The sequence below is a fragment of the Vulpes lagopus genome, chromosome 6, assembly GCF_018345385.1.
Source record: "Vulpes lagopus strain Blue_001 chromosome 6, ASM1834538v1, whole genome shotgun sequence".
Lineage (NCBI taxonomy): Eukaryota > Metazoa > Chordata > Mammalia > Carnivora > Canidae > Vulpes > Vulpes lagopus.
In genome coordinates, this window is record NC_054829.1 from 40,679,766 (window position 1) to 40,700,126 (window position 20,361).

General features: G+C 33.0%; 1 protein-coding gene across 1 annotated transcript in view; it reads left to right on the forward strand.

Annotated features, from left to right (window-relative positions):
- EXOC5 (exocyst complex component 5) overlaps nucleotides 1-20,361 on the forward strand; it is a 59,304-nt gene that overhangs the window by 16,015 nt on the left and 22,928 nt on the right. The window contains exons 2-10 of the mRNA XM_041759766.1: nucleotides 3,212-3,306; nucleotides 3,950-4,097; nucleotides 5,898-6,092; nucleotides 10,529-10,593; nucleotides 13,238-13,266; nucleotides 14,429-14,538; nucleotides 18,989-19,033; nucleotides 19,141-19,281; nucleotides 20,260-20,342. Of these exons, the coding sequence (XP_041615700.1) occupies nucleotides 3,212-3,306; nucleotides 3,950-4,097; nucleotides 5,898-6,092; nucleotides 10,529-10,593; nucleotides 13,238-13,266; nucleotides 14,429-14,538; nucleotides 18,989-19,033; nucleotides 19,141-19,281; nucleotides 20,260-20,342 (911 nt within the window). The remainder of the gene's footprint in view (nucleotides 1-3,211; nucleotides 3,307-3,949; nucleotides 4,098-5,897; nucleotides 6,093-10,528; nucleotides 10,594-13,237; nucleotides 13,267-14,428; nucleotides 14,539-18,988; nucleotides 19,034-19,140; nucleotides 19,282-20,259; nucleotides 20,343-20,361) is intronic.

The following is a 20,361-nucleotide window of genomic DNA, read 5'->3' on the forward strand; positions in this document are numbered from 1 at the left end:
CTTGACAGAAAGTGAGTAGAGAGAGATATGATTATCTAAATGATGATATGTTTACAAAATGAGTTAATTACATTTCAGAGGTCTAAAACTTTCTTTTGTGGGATATCTAATTCATTCTTAGGATTTAATTCTCAAACATGTCAGCGCATAGATAAACTGATTTTTTTTTTAATAGCTAGCAATCTTGTTTATTTACTATGCCTTCATCCTATCAGATAGCTTTCCTATAACGGAAATTTTACAAGAGAAACCAGATTAATATGACTGCTATTTTTCAGTTATTCGACCACAATAAAAGAGACTTTTATAGGTAAAATGTAGTCTTTAAGATTTTTTTAATACCTATGTATAGGGCAGCCCGGGTGGCTCAGCGGTTTAACGCCGCCTTGGGTCCAGGGCCTGATCCTGGAGACCCGGGATCGAGTCCCACGTCAGGCTCCCTCCAGAGCCTGCTTCTCCCTCTGCCTGTGTCTGTGCCTTCTCTCTCTCTCTCAAATAAATAAATAAAATCTTTAAAAAATAATAATAATAATAATACCTATGTATATTATTTTGTGTTCTTCTTGAGGTTTACTTTGTTTTTTTTAGCAACTAGTCATATTAATAGTCATAAAGGCTACATGGTTTTCTTATATGAACAGTTTGAAAGTTGATCTTGGATCCTATGTATATAGAAAGGCATGTGACAGTGTATCACTTGTCTGATAAAATTATTGGTTTTCATTATTGATGGGTCTTTTGATTAGAATGTTTATAAATATAAGTAGAAGTTTTAAAAGTCATGATCAGTGATGTTCATGTACCTTCATCTGATAGTTTTCACCTTTTTAGCTTCACCTGTTATGCTTGCCATCTAACTTTAGGTACAGGGAACTACTTGTAGTTTCCTATAGGTGACATTCAGTTTTACATAGCAATAGAACAGAACGATTTAAATCTCAGCTCAGCTTGTGTTATCTTGGGTAAGTAATTCTCCTAATCTTAGTTTCCTCATCATAAATGGGGATAAAATAGGCCCTCCCTTATAGGTCTTATGAAGAGAGTAGTAAATGAGAGAATGCCTGTAAAGTGTTTATGTGAGCTGTTATATTTGTTGGTACATATTCCTATTCTTATCATGATGGTTACTCATAGTCTGACTGAAATTCATCCTCTCATTCCTTCTCTCACATGAGACTGGTGAAGCATTCTCTCAAGTATCTGTGATGATGAAGATAACGATAAAAAAGAATAAGGTTATTATCTATTGGCCTTAATTATCACCTCTCGTTCCTCCAGATGTGGTTCTTGTGAACCAGCCCATCTTACTTCTGAGTTTCTGTAATAAGTTCTATCTTCCTTTCCCTAATAGTCTAGAAAAATATTTGTTCCATTATTGCCTGGCTGATTTTTCTTCTTTCTTCTGGTCTCATAAGTGACCTAGCATAAGTGTTAGGTCCTCAGAAAGTTTGCCTGATGTAATGCCTGCTTCTTTGTGGTCTTTTTTTTTTTTTTTAATTTTTTTATTTATTTATGATAGACACAGAGAGAGAGAGAGAGGGGCAGAGACACAGGCAGAGGAAGAAGCAGGCTCCACGTACCGGGAGCCCGACGTGGGATTTGATCCCGGGTCTCCAGGATCGCGCCCTGGGCCAAAGGCAGGCGCCAAACCGCTGCGCCACCCAGGGATCCCTTCTTTGTGGTCTTTTATCTTTTACTGTCTTCCCATTATCTCTGTTCCTGTTGTATAGTGTTAGATCTAAGACTTTTCCTTCCCTCACATTTATTACAATTGTAACTAATGTCTGTAATTGTTTAATGTTGGCATCCTTACATAGAAGACCGTTTCTCTGAGGCCTTGCAGGAACCCTGTCTGTTGACTTGACATCTATATTCTTAGTGCCTACCACTGTGCCCAGAACAGAGCAGTTGCTCAGCAAAATTTGCTGAAAAAATACCCATTTCTATCGCACAGCTACCTGTAGAGGTAACATCTTAGCAGTATTAATATTAAAATTTGCGTAAATTCTTAATTTTACTTATCAGATACAACTGCATTCTTTATAATTTTTCCTCTATTAAGCTGTGAGTTTCTTGAGGTTGCAGTTTTCTAGTATATCTTTTTAATCCAGAGCCTATCAGAATGTTTGGCACTGGAAATTTTATTGTTCAGTGAATGTTTATCAATGAAAATATGTTTTTAAAATATGATTAACGAATGGAAAATTTTGCAGATAATAAGAATTCACACTGGAATCACCACCATGCTACTAGTTTAAGTAACACACTAAGTGGGAGGCAATATTTGATATCCATTTGCAGTAAAGAAGGTAGTATGAAAAATATGTAAATTAGTGTGTATTAGTCTAAAAAGTTCATTGTCAGCTAATGTGAATATTTGGAAATTTAGTTTCTTGATTGGGTCTTCTAATAGTCTTTTTTTCATAATTAATGCTTTTCCCTGAGAAAATTTAGAAAACTGTCCTGCTTTTTTCATTAGTATTATATGGGAACATTTTTTCTCATTGCATTTAATTTTTTCAGTCTGATTTTAATAGGAACATAGTTTTTCATCCTTTAAGTTTGTCATATTTTTTCAATAATGGTTTTATTGAATATACAAACTATTTTTAGGTATTATATATAATACTCAGTGAACTTTCTGCAGAAGTTGTTGTATTCATATCTGCTTTTTCCTTAGAATTTTAAAAGTAGAATTACTGAGTTAAAAGGTTTGAGCATTTCTAATACTGTTGATGTTACCAAATCATTATCTGTTGCCCTCCAAAAGTATTGTATCTGTTCATTTCTAACAAAAATGAGGGTGAAAAAAATTTCAGTTTACTCTCTCATATTGCAAAGTATAATTACTAAAACCTTTGTTAGTGTGTGAGGTTAAAAAAAGTGATAATTTAACCTTATTTGATTACTAGTGAGGCCACATATATTTCATGTTTCTTGTATGTTTTCTATAAATTGTGTCCTTTGCTCATTTTTCCATTGAGATATTCTAACTATTCACAATATTCTAATATTTTAATATCCTAATTTTAATTAATTTGTTTATTGACTTTTTAAATTGAAAAAGCTTTGTACAATAATATCAGTGTATTTAAATGGTAATTTAATTCCATTGTAAGCTCTCACATAATAGAATATGTTTCATTTTTGCAAGTAGCACTAAGTTATCTTCTATGAAACGTTTTAAAAGAACATTTATTTTGTAAACTAGGAGCCTTTTGTAGCAGATGAGTATATTGAACGACTTGTGTGGAGAACCCCAGGAGGAGGCTCTAGAGGGGGACCTGAAGCTTTTGATCCCAAAAGGTGAAGTAAAAAAAAATAAAATTTTCCCCGTAGATCCAGTCTAGTACAAATTTGTGTTTAGAGTAGAGGTGACTATTGAAATTCCTTCCAAGGTTTGTGTAAAGGGCTTTTAGTTAATACTTGGCAAATAAAGACACAAGCACTGATTTATTTTCTCTTATATTTCTTTTATTTTAGAGAAGGACTTTAACTGGTGTAAGGGTAGGGATTATATATATAAGAATTTCATATTTTCTCCAGTTTGTAATTAGAAAAGATTCTTATATCTCTAAAATAAATTCATGTTGAATATGTTGATTTAAGTGTAGTTGTAAATCAGAGGAACAGAAAGTCACTCTTCCGTGGAATGCACAATATTATTTTTATGTATTTTATAAAAATATTTTTGTACTTCATGTATATAGATATATTTTTATCTTTTTGACTATTTTCTATAGAATTGGTTTCTATTCTGGAAGGTAGTAGAGATCCTGGGTGAGGTTTTCAATCTTGTCAAAAATAATCCCTAGGATGCTATCAAGAAAATTAACATGATCACCCCTACTTCAATGAATGCTTATGATACTTTATTATAAGTGAACTGGCCAGTTCCTAATGGTTAATCATAGATGGATTGATACATACTCTAATTTTCCTCTGTTAGGTTATTAGAAGAATTTGTAAATCATATTCAAGAACTCCAGATAATGGATGAAAGGATTCAAAGGAAAGTAGAGAAACTAGAGCAACAGTGTCAGAAAGAAGCCAAGGAATTTGCCAAGAAGGTACAAGAGCTCCAGAAAAGCAATCAGGTAAACATTTAAGCTATGAATAATATATACAGGTTATAATATCTCTTTATTTCTTTCCACTTAATTGAGTTCTTTAAAAACTCTAGTCAAATAATAGTAACTGTTGAGGTTTCTTTCAAATGTTCCTATCCTTAGGAAAAAGCATCAGTGAATTATCAAGCACTCTTAGCACTGACTTGCTGTTGATCCTTGATTTAGAATCATAGTACTCCCTTCTTAGGCTAAAGTAGTATGTAGTACAGTTACAGTGCAAACTTTGAAGAATGACCCTTTAGCAGATCTGCATTTTTAGGGGTTCATGATTAGCTTGGATATTTAGGTAGTGATTTGTATTCTCATTAAGCATAAAACAAAGTAATACCAGAACACCTATTACTTCAATCTGATTTTTCCCTAGTCTGGGAAGTTTTACAGAAGTCATGGAGTATATGCCCCCATGAGAATTGTGGTATAACTAGAGGAGAGTGGATACAGTACTCTTCTTCAATCCATTTTGGAGTAAAATCAAATTATCAGTATGGTTCTGGGGTAAGTAGGCCAAATTTTTTAGCTGTTCTTAAGTCCTAAACTGAATCTGGAACCTGTGAACCCATTTTACAGTCTGGGCCAGATCCTGGAACTTGATTGCCATTTATAAGTCTAGTTCATGGAGTGATGTTTAGCATTGCTGCCTTCCAGGGGCTGTTTTTCCTTAGTGTTAGGGATTAGCAAACTGATTTCTGCTCAAATGTTATTTGATTTCCTTCACTTAAGTATATATATGGCTGTGAGAAAATATTTAATAAAGTCAGTAATTTATGTAAGATAGAGAATGTGTTTTAAAGTAGTTAAAGTGATAGATTCCAAATACTTCAGTTTTCTCTTGGTAATAATAATAGTATTAATAGTTAATCTATCAAGTTTGGAGATAGTCTGCTCTGCCACTTACTAGCTATATAATTTCAAGCAACTTAACTTCCCTGTGCTTCAGTTTTTTTCCATCTATAAAATAAGTTGTTATAAGGAATAAATAAGTAAATACTAATAATACGTAATACTAATAAATAAGTAAATACTGTAATATATGCTTAGAACACTCTGGCACAGAGAAAGTCCTTACTGTATATTTGCAGCTCCGATCTCTCACACCTCATAAAGTTAGAACAAAAGTGCCATACTGAATTATCAGCAATTTTGGTTTTGGCAGTTCTAAGGTATTCATTGTACATAATTTTCAAATATCACAGGACAAAGGAGAAGAATATGTTAGGAAGTATTGTACCTTTGCCTTTAATTGAATAATTGTTATAGTTTTTATGTTTTCAAAACTGGGCAAGAACCATCTTACCTTATTTCTGATTCTAACATCGTTCTTCAAATATTTAAAATAAATTTTAAATGCTCTGTTTTTAAGTAGTGCCTTTTATTTCTTACATATTTTTGACTCCATGTAGTAGCAAGCAAATTGTTCAGAACACTACACTGGTTCCTTTGATACTTAGTTCATTGTTTTCAGAATCAGTGTTTAGGATTAAATGGTACTGGGAATATTGTTAAAGAGGATACTATTTTATTGCCCTAACAAATGTTCATGTTAAAATATTATTTTAATAGTTAAGGATATAAAAGTGTGCAAAGGATTCAGATCATGCAGTACTAATGGGCATAAATTGTTTTTGTAGTTTAGCTCACATATAACTTCTATTATCTTTAGTTACCTAAGTTAGAGTAGAGATGAGATTGGTGGTCTAGTTTTGATATGAATTCACTTGTAAACTGGGTTCTCTGATTGTATTTTATGCTTATGCACATTTTTCCTAGGTTGCCTTTCAACATTTCCAAGAACTAGATGAGCACATCAGCTATGTAGCAACCAAAGTTTGTCACCTTGGAGACCAATTGGAAGGGGTAAACACACCTAGACAACGGGCAGTTGAGGCTCAGAAATTGATGAAATACTTTAATGAATTTCTAGATGGAGAATTGAAGTCTGATGTTTTTACAAATTCTGAAAAGGTGAGCACTGTTAGAAGGATAAAAGTAAACTGCATCATTAATAACAATGTCCAAATTATGAGCTTCGTTTATTACTTTCCAATTATTACTTTCAATTCACCAAGTAGCTGACTTACTAAAATTTTTATTCAGAAATGTGTATTAGTATACTTATCTGCAGATAACTGATGAAGTATGTATATTCAGATTTTTAATTTGATAATTGGAAATTTTGTTTATGAAATTAAGTGTGTTTTGAAAATGCTGAGGTAACTGTACTAGTATTTCTTTTCTGTAGTTGACTTTTAATATTAACAGAATTTAATAGTTCTATTCCATTGAGTGAGGGGGTGGCTTGACCTAAATCACTAATAGCCTGAAGTATCTTTCTGCACGAGGAATTCAGAGCTCCTGATTTCTATTATTTTAATAAAGAGCTCTTATAAAGAATTCAAGCATAGTTTGGACCAAAGAGAATTGAAAAATCTGAATTATGTTAATCCTTTTCATAGCACTTGTCACTTAATACTTGACTAAGGGTATATGGTATTGGCTGTTCTACAGTCTTGAAAGGTTATTTAGATGACTTCCTTCCTCCAGGGATGAGGGAATCAAAATGCATGAAATAAATAGACCTTCTTTTTTTTTTTAAGAATTTATTTATTTATTTGACAAGGACAGAGAGCACAAGTAAGGGGGGTGGCAGGAAGAGGCAGAGTGAGAAGGAGAAGCAGGCTTCTGCTGAGCAGAGAGTTTGCCATGGGTCTGGATCCCAGGATGCTGAAATCAGGACCTGAGCCAAAAGCAGACACAACCAACTGAGCCACCCAGGTGATCCAAAAATAGACATTCTTATAGATAGTATTATATACACATGGTAACATTGTGGACTAATATATTAATACAGTCTCCCTGGTTTATTCCAAGTTTACTCCATGGACTGGTTTTGATAGTGGAGTGTTAAAAGTTAAGTATTGTTGAAGTTTACTTTGAATTAAGCAACACATTTTTGTGAGTAGGAACTATCTGGGCTTAGCATATTTTAAATAATGAGTTTAAGCAATTGTATTTATAGTATAAAGTTGAATTGACAATATTAAAAACATTGTCATACTTAAAATCTTGTAAAATGGTAGCAATACCTAGCTTTTATTAGAGTTATGTGATTTTTAAGCATTAAGAGTTAAATATATACATACAGACATACACCGCACTGCTTGAACTGTGAACTGTTTTTCAGGATAGTTAATGGAATGCTTTTATTTTGTGTTTACTAAATATACACATATATATTTATAATATAAAAGTATATTATGTATATTATAAATATGTTTTAAACATGAAAAATTATATATAATTTAAATTTTATAACTTGGATTACCTTGGATTATACCTGTTGCATTATGTAATTTATATATGCTGTTATAAACCAAATCCAGATATTTTATCCAATGTGAGTTGGCCTGTTTATTTGAATGCAGCTCAAAGCAGCCATTTAGGATCTAGAGAAAAAAAATATTTTAAAATTGATCATACAAAAAAATAAAAAATAAAAAAATAATAAAATAAAATTGATCATACATATTTTTAATCTGATTTGTATTGCTTGTAATATTTTACATCATGAAATTAAGTCCTTTACACTTTCATTTAAACATTTTAATTATCCTCAGGTAATTATATAGTTTTTGGTATTGTTACCTCTTAAATTTGGGGGGTTTTTTTGTTTGTTTTTGCTTTTTATTTTTAAATGTAAATGGACCATGCACTTTATTAATTTTTTTTTTCAGCTTTTATTCATCTATTTGAGAGAGAGAGCACAGGCAGGGGGAGTGGCAGGCAGAGGGAGAGGGAGAAGCCGACTTGCCACTGAGCAGGCAACCCAGTGTGGGGCTCCGTACCAGGACCCCTAGATCATGACCTGAGCCAAAGGCAGATGCCTAACCACCTGAGCTACCCAGATGCCCCAAGTTTTGAGGTTTTAATTGAAAGAAAAAGTCTTAATATTGCTGGTTCATTCACTTGGCCACTTAGCTATCTATAATTTTTGAGGTATAAATATAAATTAACAGTTTAAGTGAATTCTTCATCTCTTCTATATTCCATTTTCTTTCATCTTATATTCCCTTTTTTTCTTAAGATTTATTTATTTGAGAGAGAGAAAAAAGCATGCACACATGCAGGGAGGAGGGGCAAAGGAAGGGGGAGGGAATCTCAAGTAGATTCCCCACTGAGTGCAGAGCTAGGAGCCTGATGTGGCACTTGATGCTGGGCCCAGTCTCATGACCTGGAGATCATGATCTGAGCCAAAACCAAGTGGCTCAACTGACTGAGCCACCCAGGTGTGCTGTATTCTTTTTCTTATATTCTATTCCTTATTTCTCCAGTTGTCTTGTTTTTCTCTCTTGTTTTCCATAAGTTTTGGGTTATTGTTTACTAATTATGAATCATTATTTTTGTCTTGGTACTATCACAGTTAACTGCCCTTAGGAACTCATATATGATAATTGCTAATTGTCAGATAAACTTCTGGCTATCTCAATTTCTACCTTTCCAAAGGAAAGAAAAGGCAAATTAGCCACATAGTGAGGGAGGTGTGTAATAGTGGAAGGAATTGGAATGGGATAAGATATCAATACATCATCTTCCTGCTCCATAGTCATTTTTGTTTTTTAAATCTTTGCTTTTCAGAATCTTTTAATTTTCTTCCCTAGAAAAGACCGGTTTTATAGCCATAGTATATATTGCCTCTTACCTCTGTTCTTACAAAGTATGTTAGTTGTTTTTCTCCTAGAATCACAGCTTATTGTGCTTCATGTAGATCATACATGATGACCCTAATTATCTTTTTTTTTTTTTAAGATTTTATTTATTTACTCATGAGACACACACAGAGAGAGAGAGAGAGAGAGAGAGAGAGAGGCAGAGACACAGGCAGAGGAAGAAGCAGGCTCCATGCAGGGAGCCCAATGTGGGACTCAATCCTGGTACTCCGCGATCACGCCCTGAGTCAAAGGCAGATGCTCAATCACTGAGCCACCCAGGCGTCCCAACTCTAATTATCTTTAACACTGTTTGCTAGCATAAGTGGTCTATCACCGCACTCTAGATATAAGCAAATTATTAGATTGTGGACTTGACAAGTTCTGTACTTACTATAGTTTAACTGATAGATGACCTTAAGAACCATTGTGCTTTAAATGATTCTTACAAAATAGTTACCTATAGAAATTCAATGAAATCAAGTGTTATTTGCTACTATATTCCTACTACATTGAAGCAGAATTAACAAACAGCACATCATGGGGACTTCCACCTCTTAAAAGATCAAGAACAAATTCCTGATGGAAACAGGACTGGCTGTGGACCAGGCAGGTCTTTTCTGAAGGGGGATATTGGTGAGAAGGAAAGGATGGACATTGCTAGTCCAACTAAATGGCATGGTGAAAAGTGATATTGCAGTGGTACATGTGCAGTAGGATTGAGTGAGTGTTTGATAACTGAAAATGACAGTAACATGCTGATTGGGAAAGAAGAGATAACTGAACCGAAATGCTAACTATATTCACTATTGTTTGACAACAGTGATATCCTGTCTTTGGCCCTGCTGTTGTCCACTGTTGCTTGCTAGACTTCACATGATTAGAAAGATCTACATTAATGTTTTTAGCTCTTCCTTCATGTTCTTAAGAGTCTCTTTTTATTCTTTAGTGTAAGAGAAAGCGAGTGAGCATAAAATCAGTTACTGAAAGTGTGCCAAAATAAAACTCAGTACTTATGTGGCATTTTAAAAAAATGAATATTATATAACTCACCTACACATTAGTGTAAGTTCAGTCACACATTTGCGTTTTAGGAACTTTAGACCCTTGGCCTGACTTTAGACCCTTTAGTTCTACAACATAAATAAGTACACACGTTTCTGTACCATGTTTCATTCAGGAGACTTCATATTAAATTTGTTTGATCTTTGCTTTTAGAACAAGTTTTATAAATTTATGTATTTATTAAATGACAGGTATTTCTGTTTTATGCATTTAAAGTGAGATACATGCAGCAATATGATTTGAATTATTTTCATAAATCTGATTTGTCTTTTTTGGGTTCATAAACCAGAAGAGACAGATACCCTTGCTTTCAGGAAGCAATGATTTGAAATTTTTCCAAGTAACCTTGAACTGCAGGTTTCATTGGGAAGGGACTGAGACATTATAAAATCACAAAATTTCAATACCAGAAAGATAGATGTTTATGTTCTATTGACTCATTATTGGTGATATCCCAAATGTATTTCTGCTCCTCACAAGGTTTTATTTTTGTGGATTTTAAAAGAAAATTGTTGGAGAGTCTGTGTACATACATAGGGGAGTATGACTGTTTTCAAATACAGTAATAGTTTTGATATGCATAAGGGCTTTTTTTTTTTTTAATTATTGCTTTCACTTATTTTTGAATAGATAAAGGAGGCAGCAGACATCATTCAGAAGTTGCATTTAATCGCCCAGGAGTTACCTTTTGACAGGCAAGTTTATTTCTCAAGAGCTAATTTGGATATATGTTGTAATTCATAGATAAAGTTGTGTTTTTCCCTCTGTGGTTTTGCTTATTCAACAAGAATTTATTCAGTACCTCCTTTGTACAAGGTATAGTATATTAGAGTTGGTTGAAAAAGTATGATCTTTTAATATCTACCTTTAATGATATACCTTGAAATACTTTGGATCCTTTGCCTTTCTTCTGAAAATAAATTGCTGAAGGAGAATCATGAAATTTACAAAAGTGATATTTTGAATTTTCATTTTTTGGACTTTGATAACCTGAGTAGGAGAGAACAGGAAAAATTGAAACAGGGTCATTCAGCTGCTTTTTCTTATATCTAGGTGAGAATTCTTAAACTTTGGGGTTTTAAACACTATAGCTGATGAAAGCGATAAAGTTTCTTCAGATAACTCAGATACACACAGATTATTATATACATACAGATTATTATATACTTCTTGGAATTTTAGACTCTTAGCCAATCCACAGACTCCTCCTAGGGATATCAGGCTAAGGAACCCTGCCTTAGATGCAAAGCCCTTGGGCCATTAGCTAAGTCAGGTATTAATGGTTTTATTTAAAAAAAAAACTTCATGGAGAAGGAGATTTTTTTCATGATTTCCTTTAGTCAGTAGAATGTCAGACTTTTTAATAAAATCTTGGTAGTAGAAGTTTCCTCATGTGAATGTTTGAAAAATTAAGTCTTTTCCTATAATAGACAATATATCTATTATTAATTAGTAGACAATATATCTATTATTAATTTTGGCAGTACTTGAGGATCCTTGGGTGCAGATAGAATATAAATGGATTGCTATACCTAAAACTAGCAGTACAAACAGAATGAGAATGAATTCCCTACCCCAAAAATATATCTTATTTTATTCCCAAATCTGAATTATCATATAGAATTAGCAGTAATGGTCATATATCCCTTAGCTATTGCTAATAATCTCATGTTTTCCCGGCATTATGAGTCATGATTTTTAATGAATAGTTCTGTTTTGTTTATTAAAATATTATTATACTAGGGTTAGAAAAATTCTTGTATATTTTATGAAGAAACATTAAGTCATTAAAACATAGTTTAATCGGAAAAAATCTTTTGTTATATTGTTACAATTTATTGAAGCAATTGCCAATGTTCATTAATTTTGTTTTAAACTATATTTTGAGGGATACCTGGGTAGCTCAGTCAGTTAAGTGTCTGCCCCAGGGTCCTAGGATCGAGCCCTATGTCAGGCTCCCTGTTCAGTGAGGAGTCTGCTTCTCCCTCTGCCCCTCCCTTGCTTGTGCATGCATGTGCTCACTCTCTCTTTCTCTCCAATAAATAAAGAAAATCTTCTTATATATAAATAAATAAAATCTCATATATACATAGATGAGAGAAACAAATTAGAAACGGGATCAACAAAACAAATATTTCAATGTATTGCTGTGTCCTCAGCAAGAATTATCATCCCCATCTCCTTTGTTTATTAATTGATTTCTAATATTTATATACTTAAATTATTTCTAAATCTAACATGGGGCTCGAACTCACAACCCAGAAATGAGAGCTGCATACTGTACTGACTGAGCCAACCGGGCACCTCATGAGTAATGATTTTTAACGTCACCCGCAGAAACTTCTCTTTATCTCATTTCAGAGTTGGACCATTTATTTAAGTGGGTAAAATGTGTGGCTCACAATAGGTGCTTGATAATTATTGGATAATTTCTCCATCCTATTCTGCATATACTCATCTTCTCCAACTTCTCAGTTATATACTTATTTTGCAGTTTTGTTTTTCTCTACCAAGCCTTGGAATTGGATATATATCCTGATTAGATTTAATTTTTTTCACAAAGGTCATTATGGACTTACATCCACTCTCCTTTTCACCATGACTTTGATACATAAATTTTGTATAACTCTATAAATTTTTATTACCTTCTTTATTTGTCTTTTCCATCTCTTTTGCCAGTCATTTTCCTCTCTCCAAACTGATTGTATAGGATCTTTCAACATTAATTTTCCATGTTGTACCTTCTCCCTTGATAATTAAGATTTTAAAATTTCTAGTGTATGGTAATATGTGATATTTTAGTTTTTGAATTTGCAAAGGTTGAATGATAAGTCTGTAAGACACATTGTTAGGTCCTTTTTATGGCTTCTATTTTATTTTTTATATACTTATTTTGTCATTGTTTTTCTTTTAAATAACAATAATGGAATTTTATTATGAAAAAATCCCAACAGAAGAGGCAAATAGACAAGTATCAAGGAATTTAAAATGTTAGTGAATATAAGTCGGGACAACTCATTGCTGGAGCTGGTGGAGTTGTTAATGCCTCATTAAGAACTTCTCCCTCTTTAACAAGTTATGGTCATTCAGTGTGAATTTTGTAAATGAGAACCAGCTACCCACTCTGAATTGCCCAAATTCAGTTTTGTTACCTGGCCTGCTTACTGTCAGTATTCTTTCCCTTCTTGCTAGCCGCCAGCCTTCCTTCCTTCCTTCCACCTTTAGTACAAAGGGTTCGCTTATAGCCTCCAGACCCTTTTCCCCCTTTTATTAACATCTTAGATTACTATGGGACGTTTGTCACTATTAATAAGCGTCATCATTGATTTTATTTTTCAGATTTTCAGAAGTAAAATCCAAAATTGCAAGTAAGTAGGGGTTCTGTTTATTTAATAGTTTTAAATAAATGATAAAGATACTTGTGTAAAAGAAAAAAACTAAAAGGAGAGATATTGGAAACAATGTCATCCTCCCACCCCATCCCTGAGTTTGACTCTTCTTCCTTGAAACCATCATTACCAGTTTCTTGGGTATTCTTCCAGAGTATGCTATGGTTATACAGGCATAGGACATAAATCATGGATGTATATGTAGAATTTAGTTTTACTGTCACTGGTTATTTTAAAATAATTGGCTAGCATACTGTACAAATAGCTTTATACCATGTGTTTTTAATTTAACAATATATCTTGGAGATTGTTTTATATCTATACACATATCTCTAAAGTAGATTATTTTTCTTAAAAGCCAAGCTCATTTGAACATTTCAGTACCTATATAACTCCTTACATGATTAATTTTATTCTTTCTAATTTTTGAATTGTATTTTAAGTAGGTCAGTCGACATCTCTGGAAAAGCCACTATATTTGCAGGTCCCCATGGTAACCTGAGTTACATTTGGGATGCCATTACATAGAAGGTTCAAAGAGCCACCTGTTCTCCTGAAAGTGATACATCAGAATGGCATAGATAGTTGGACTTCTGGCAATGTTTTTGACTATTATAGCTTAGTCCAAAGTTCAGGTTTTCATTCAGAACATTAGTAGCCACAATAATGTAGTGAATCAGATACCATATATTATCTTAAGGTGAGATTTGATGTTGAATCCACCATTGTTCGTGGTAAAGACCTCTCTATTAAGGACTTTTATAGTCCTCTTTACCCTTTCTATAGCCTTAGAGAGATTTAAGATTTTTTCCTTTTACTATCAGAAATGACATCCAGAGGTTTATCTCAGTCAGTTACTTCTTTAAATAATAGTGGTAAATGGTAATCAGATGGAGTTCAGCTATTTTACTGGTTGGGAAGATTTTATTGTCTATAAATTTATATATTGTAGTATATTATAAGGCTAGATTCACTGCCTATAATTTCATATTGTTTTTATAATTCTTTAAAAAGAAAGCTAGATCTATATTCATTATATTTGTAAATAAATCATATGTTTGTAAATAACTTCGATATCCTTGTCTATCTCATTGTAGCTGAAGAGTTTCTTTGTTCTTTTTTTTTTTTTTTTTTTTTTTAGGTAAATACCATGATTTAGAATGCCAGCTAATTCAAGAGTTTACCAGTGCTCAAAGAAGAGGTGAAATCTCCAGAATGAGAGAAGTAGCTGCAGTTTTGCTTCATTTTAAGGTAAATAGTAATAATAAAAATGAAGATTAGTTTTCAAGCTTGTGGAGATTGTATAAATTTGATATATTATATCTCTGATTTTATTATAGTTGTATGAGTATATCACAGTGATAATTTTTATTGTTTTGAGCAATTTGAATATATTTCACATCTCCATGTTTTGTTTTTGTTTTTTGTTTTTTGTTTTTTTTAAAGATTTTATTTATTCATGAGAAACACAGAGAGAGAGAGAGGCAGAGACACAGGCAGAGAGAGAAGCAGGCTCCATGCAGGGAGCCTGATGTGGGACTCGATCCCGGGTCTCCAGGATCAGGCCCTGGGCCGAAGGCGGTGCTAAACCACTGAGCCACCTGGGCTGCCCTCACATCTCCATGTTATATTTTATATTTTAATATTGTATATCCAATAATATTAATATTTATCTGAATTTTTATATTGATTGACATAGAAAATCATTCTTTTTGTTTTTTTATTAATTTTTTCAGTCAAACATGTTATGAAATAGGTCAAAAGCAAGAAGACTTAACCTTAAATATCTGGTGGAATGTAGGAACCAGAGAGTATGAAATGTAACTAGTAAAAGGTTTAAATTTAATCCAGAGGATCTCATTTGGTAATACAAAGGAATATTGTCTTCTTGAAATTTGAATTAGGGACAGAATCCCTGTATGACAACGTATTTCTGCAAAGAAAATGCTTAAAGAAATAGTGTTTCCTTAGTTTCAGACCACAATGCTATGAAACCAAAGTCAATCACAAGAAAAATTTTGGAAAAACTATGAATACATGGAGGTAAAAGAACGTCCTACCCAGAATAAATGGGTCAACCAGGAAATCAAAGAAGAATTTAAAAAATACATGGAAGCAAATGAAAATGAAAACATGACAGCCCAAAATCTCAGCAAAGGTGGTCCTAAGAGGGAAGCAAAACAGGCCTTCCTCAAGGAGCAAGAAAAGTCTCAAAAACACAATCTAACTTTACACCTAAAGGAGCTGGAAAAAGAGCAGCAAATAAAGCTGTTTAGCAAAAAAATCTAAAGCCAACAAGAGAAGGGAAATAATAAAGGTGAGAGCAGAAATAAATGATAATAGAAATTTTTTAAATAGAACAGATGAACAAAACTAGAAGTTGATTCTTTGAAAGAATTAACAAAATTAATAAACCCCTAGCCAGACTTGAAAAGAGAAAGATCCAAATAAATCATGAATGAGATCACAACCAACACCACAGAAATGTAAACAATTAGAATATTATGAGCAATCATATGCCAACAAATTAGGCAGTCTGAGAGAAATGGATAAATTCCTAGAAACATATAAGCTACCAAAACTAAAACGGGGAGAAATAGAAAATCTAAGCAGACCCATAACCAGCAAGGAAATTGAATCAAGTAATCAAAAATCTCCCAAGAAACGAGTCCAGGTCCAGATGACTTCCCAGAGGAATTCTACCAAACATTTAAAGAAGAATGAATACCTATCCTCTGAACTATTCCAAAAAGTAGAAGTGGAAGGAAAACTCATTCTGTGAGGCCAGTATTACCTTGATCTCAAAATCAGACAGAGATCTCCCCTAAAAAGAATTACAGACGAATATCCCTGGTGAACATGGATGCAGAAATTCTCAACAAGAATAATATTAGCTAATCAAATCCAACAGTACATTAAGAGGATTGTTCACCACCACCAAGTGGGATTTATTCCTGCATTGCAGGGATAAGATTCAGCATCTGCAAATCAATCAGTGTGATAGACCATATTAATAAAAGAATGATAACCATATGATCCTAATAAAAGAAATGATAGCCATATGATCCTCTCAAAAGATGCAAAAAAAGCATTTGATAAAATAAACATATTTTCTTGATAAAATACAGCATCTTTCTTGAAGAAAGTAGGGATAGATGGGACATACATAAACATAATAAAGGCCATCTATGAAAGACCCACAGCTAAAATCATCCGCAGTAGGGAAAATCTGAGAGCTTTTTTCCTAAGGTCAAGAACATGACAGGGATGTCCACTCTTATCACTATTGTTGAACATAGTACTGGAAGTCCTAGCTTTCTCAATCAGACAACAAAAAGAAAAGGCATCCAAATCATCAAGGAAGAAGGCAAGCTTTCACTCTTCACAGACAACATGATACTTTGTAGAAAACCCAAATGACTCCACCAAAAAAACTGCTACAGTGGATACAGAAATTCAGCAATGTTGAAGGAAATAAAATTGTACTGAAGTCTGTTAAATTTCTATGTACCAATAATGAAGCAGCAAAAAGAAAAATTAAGAAGTTGATTTCATTTACAATTGCACCAAGAACCACAAAATACCTAGGAATAAACCTAACCAAAGAGAGAAAGGATCTGTACTTTGAAAACTATAGAACACTTGTGAAAGAAATTGAGGAGGACACAAAGAAATAGGAAAACATTCCATATTCGTGGACTGGAAGAATAAGTTTTCTTAAAATGTCTATACTACCCAAGGCAATCTGCACATTCATTGCAATCCCTATCAAAATAATACCAGCAGTTTTCACAGAGCTGGAGCAAACAATCCTAAAATTTGTATAGAACAGGAAGAGAATAGCCAAATAGCCAAAGTAATGTTGAAAAAGAAAGCTAAAGCTAGAGACATCACAATTGGTATTACCCAAACTATATTACAAAGCTGTAATCATTATGACAGTGTAGTATTGGCACAAAAACACATAGATCATTGGAACAGAATAGAGAACCCAGTGATGAACCCACAACTATATGGTCAACTAATCTTTGACAAAGCTGGAAAGAATATCTCTGGAAAAAAGTCTCTTCAACAGTATTGGGAAAATTGTACAGCCATATGCAGAAGAATGAAACTAGAGTATTTTCTTACATCATACACTAAAAAACTCAAAATGGATGAAAGACCTAAATGTGAGACCAGAATGCATCAAAATCTTAGAGGAGAACACAGGTAGCAACCTCTTTGACCTCGGCCATTGCAACTTCTAACTAGACATGTCTCCAGAGGCAAGGGAAACAAAAGCGAAAATGAACTATTGGGACTTCAAAATTAAAAGCTTCTGCACAGCAAAGGAAACAATCAACAAAACTAAAAGGCAATGTATGGAAAGCGAGAAGGTATTTGCAAATGACATATCTGATAAAGGGCACTAGAATCCAAAATCTTTAAGACTTACCAAACTAAACACGCAAAAAAAAAAAAAAAATTCAGTCAGAAATGGGCAGAAGACTGAAGAGGCATTTCTCTAAAAAAAAAAATGTACAAATGGCCAACAGATATATGAAAAATGCTCAACATCATCTGGCATCACAGACACAAATCAAAACCACAATGCAATACCACCTCACAGAATGTCTAAAATTAACAAGTCAGGAAACAACAGATGTTGGTGAGAATGAGGAGGAAAGGGAACCTTCCTCTTACACTGTTGGTGGGAATACAAACTGGAAATGGTGTATAGGTTCCTCAAAAAGTTAAAAATAGAGCTATCTTATCCAGCAATTGCATTATTAGGTATTTACCCAAAGAATACAAAAGCACTGATTCGAAGGGGTGCATGCACACTAAGGTTGATAGCAGCAATATCCACAATAGCCAGAATATGTAAAGAACCCAGATATCATCAACTGATGAATGGATAAAGAAGATATGGTGTGTGTGTGTGTGTGTGTGTGTGTGTGTGTGTGTGTGTATACATAATGTAATATTACTCAGCCATCAGAAAGAATAAAGTCATTCCATTTGCAGTGATGTGGATGGAACTAGAGTATATTCTGCTAAGCAAAAAGAATAAAGTCTCCATTTGCAGTGATGTGGATGGAACTAGAGTATATTCTGCTAAGCAAAATAAGAAATAGAGTATATTCTGCTAAGCTTATTAATAAATAAGCAAATACATTCAAATAAATAAATAAATGTAAATTTGCAGAATGCCAGTTGAATACAGCTCTGTTCAGATTCTTGCAAGAGAACTCAAATACTTTGAACCTGAGAGTAAAGAAGGAAATACATACATACCTACATGCATACATATATATATATATATATATACACACATACACACACCTTTTTTTTTTCAAGATTGTGAATCTGTGTGTGTGGGGGCACATGCACACATATACGTGTTGGAATTGAAGGATATGGCTACGTGATCATAGGGCAAAATGACTGTACAGAACTCATACCTCAGTTTCTTCTTTCATTCTAAAGTCCTGCAAAGATATGAACCTGGTGGTCATTTTCATAGAAAGCAACTGGGAGAGGGTACTATATTATTAGTTTTCTATGATTAATTTTATTTAAGTCCAATAACTATTATATTGGTGAGTCATTATGACATAGAGCTTTATTACATAAAATAACTCTTTCATTGAGATTACTATTATGATTATTGTTGTCAAAGCAGAACTGTGATGATGTATTTCTTTCTTCTTCATAGGGTTATTCCCATTGTGTTGATGTTTATATAAAGCAGTGCCAGGAGGTAACATAACAGTACACTTTATTGGATTTTATTTTATTTTATGCTAATTTGTGTTTTTAAAACCATTTAAAAATTATGTATTCACTATGTAAAATGCCTCTGTTTAGGGTGCTTACTTGAGAAACGATATATTTGAAGATGCAGCAATACTCTGTCAACGGGTCAACAAACAAGTTGGAGATATCTTTAGTAATCCAGAAACAGTACTGGCTAAGCTTATTCAAAATGTATTTGAAATCAAACTACAGGTAATTTTAAACAATAAATAGTTCTTAAGGCAATATATGATTTTTTTCCTCTGTGTTTTAAGAATTTTTTTAAAATGTAGTTTATTCATGTAATGCCCTTTGGAATAGTAATCTACTTATTCAGCAAAGGGGAAAGGAATGACAGTATCATGTTTTTTAAAAAAATATTGTTCATCAAGAAAAAAGATGCTGATCATAATCATTAAGCATCAGAATATGGTTGAAATTTATGTAGCAGCAATAGTAGTTAACACGTTGTGGAGGGGTAGCCTCAGATTTTTATTTTTATTGATTCCTCACTTTGACCAATAGATGGTATTTATGAAATTATGAAAGAATTACAAGTGCAGTCTGTAGAATTTTTGATAATGAGATACTAACATGAAAAAACACAGTAATTTAATTTGCAACTTTGACTACTATAGCACTGTATATTAAAGCATCATTTCCTAAACTATATTTACTACTAGATTAAGCAACATTAAAGAAGTGTTTATTTTTAAAACACAATTCATAGCCTTTAAAAGTTCTAATGCGTATTGTGATTCTCTAGAAATGGGAGTATAAAGTACACTAAATTTTTTTCCTAATTTTAGAGTCATGCCTGTTAAAGTCTCAAAGGACACTAGTGTTACCCAGACCACAGTTTGGGAAATGCTGCTCTAAGGAATTGACTATATTGGTATAACTTCAGTTTTGTTTTTTTAACTGTACTTTATGAGGCAAGATAGGCCAGTTCAAAAGAAAAGATATTTTGAAATTCTTAGTATTTATTCCCAAGAGTGCTATATATAGATGAACATGTAAATATGAGAAGCATTAAAAAAGCCTGTTTTATTTTTTTATATTGAGTATTTTCTGTGCATTGCCTTTTCCATTGTATTTTAAGTCAGAACAATTCAAGGACATGGAATAATTTTGGAGAAAAACATATCATTTTCGCTTAATTGACAAAACATTGACTTTTTTTTTTTCCAGAGTTTTGTGAAAGACCAATTAGAAGAATGTAGGAAGTCTGATGCAGAGCAGTATCTCAAAAATCTCTATGATTTATATACAAGGTATGCTTTTATTAACTAG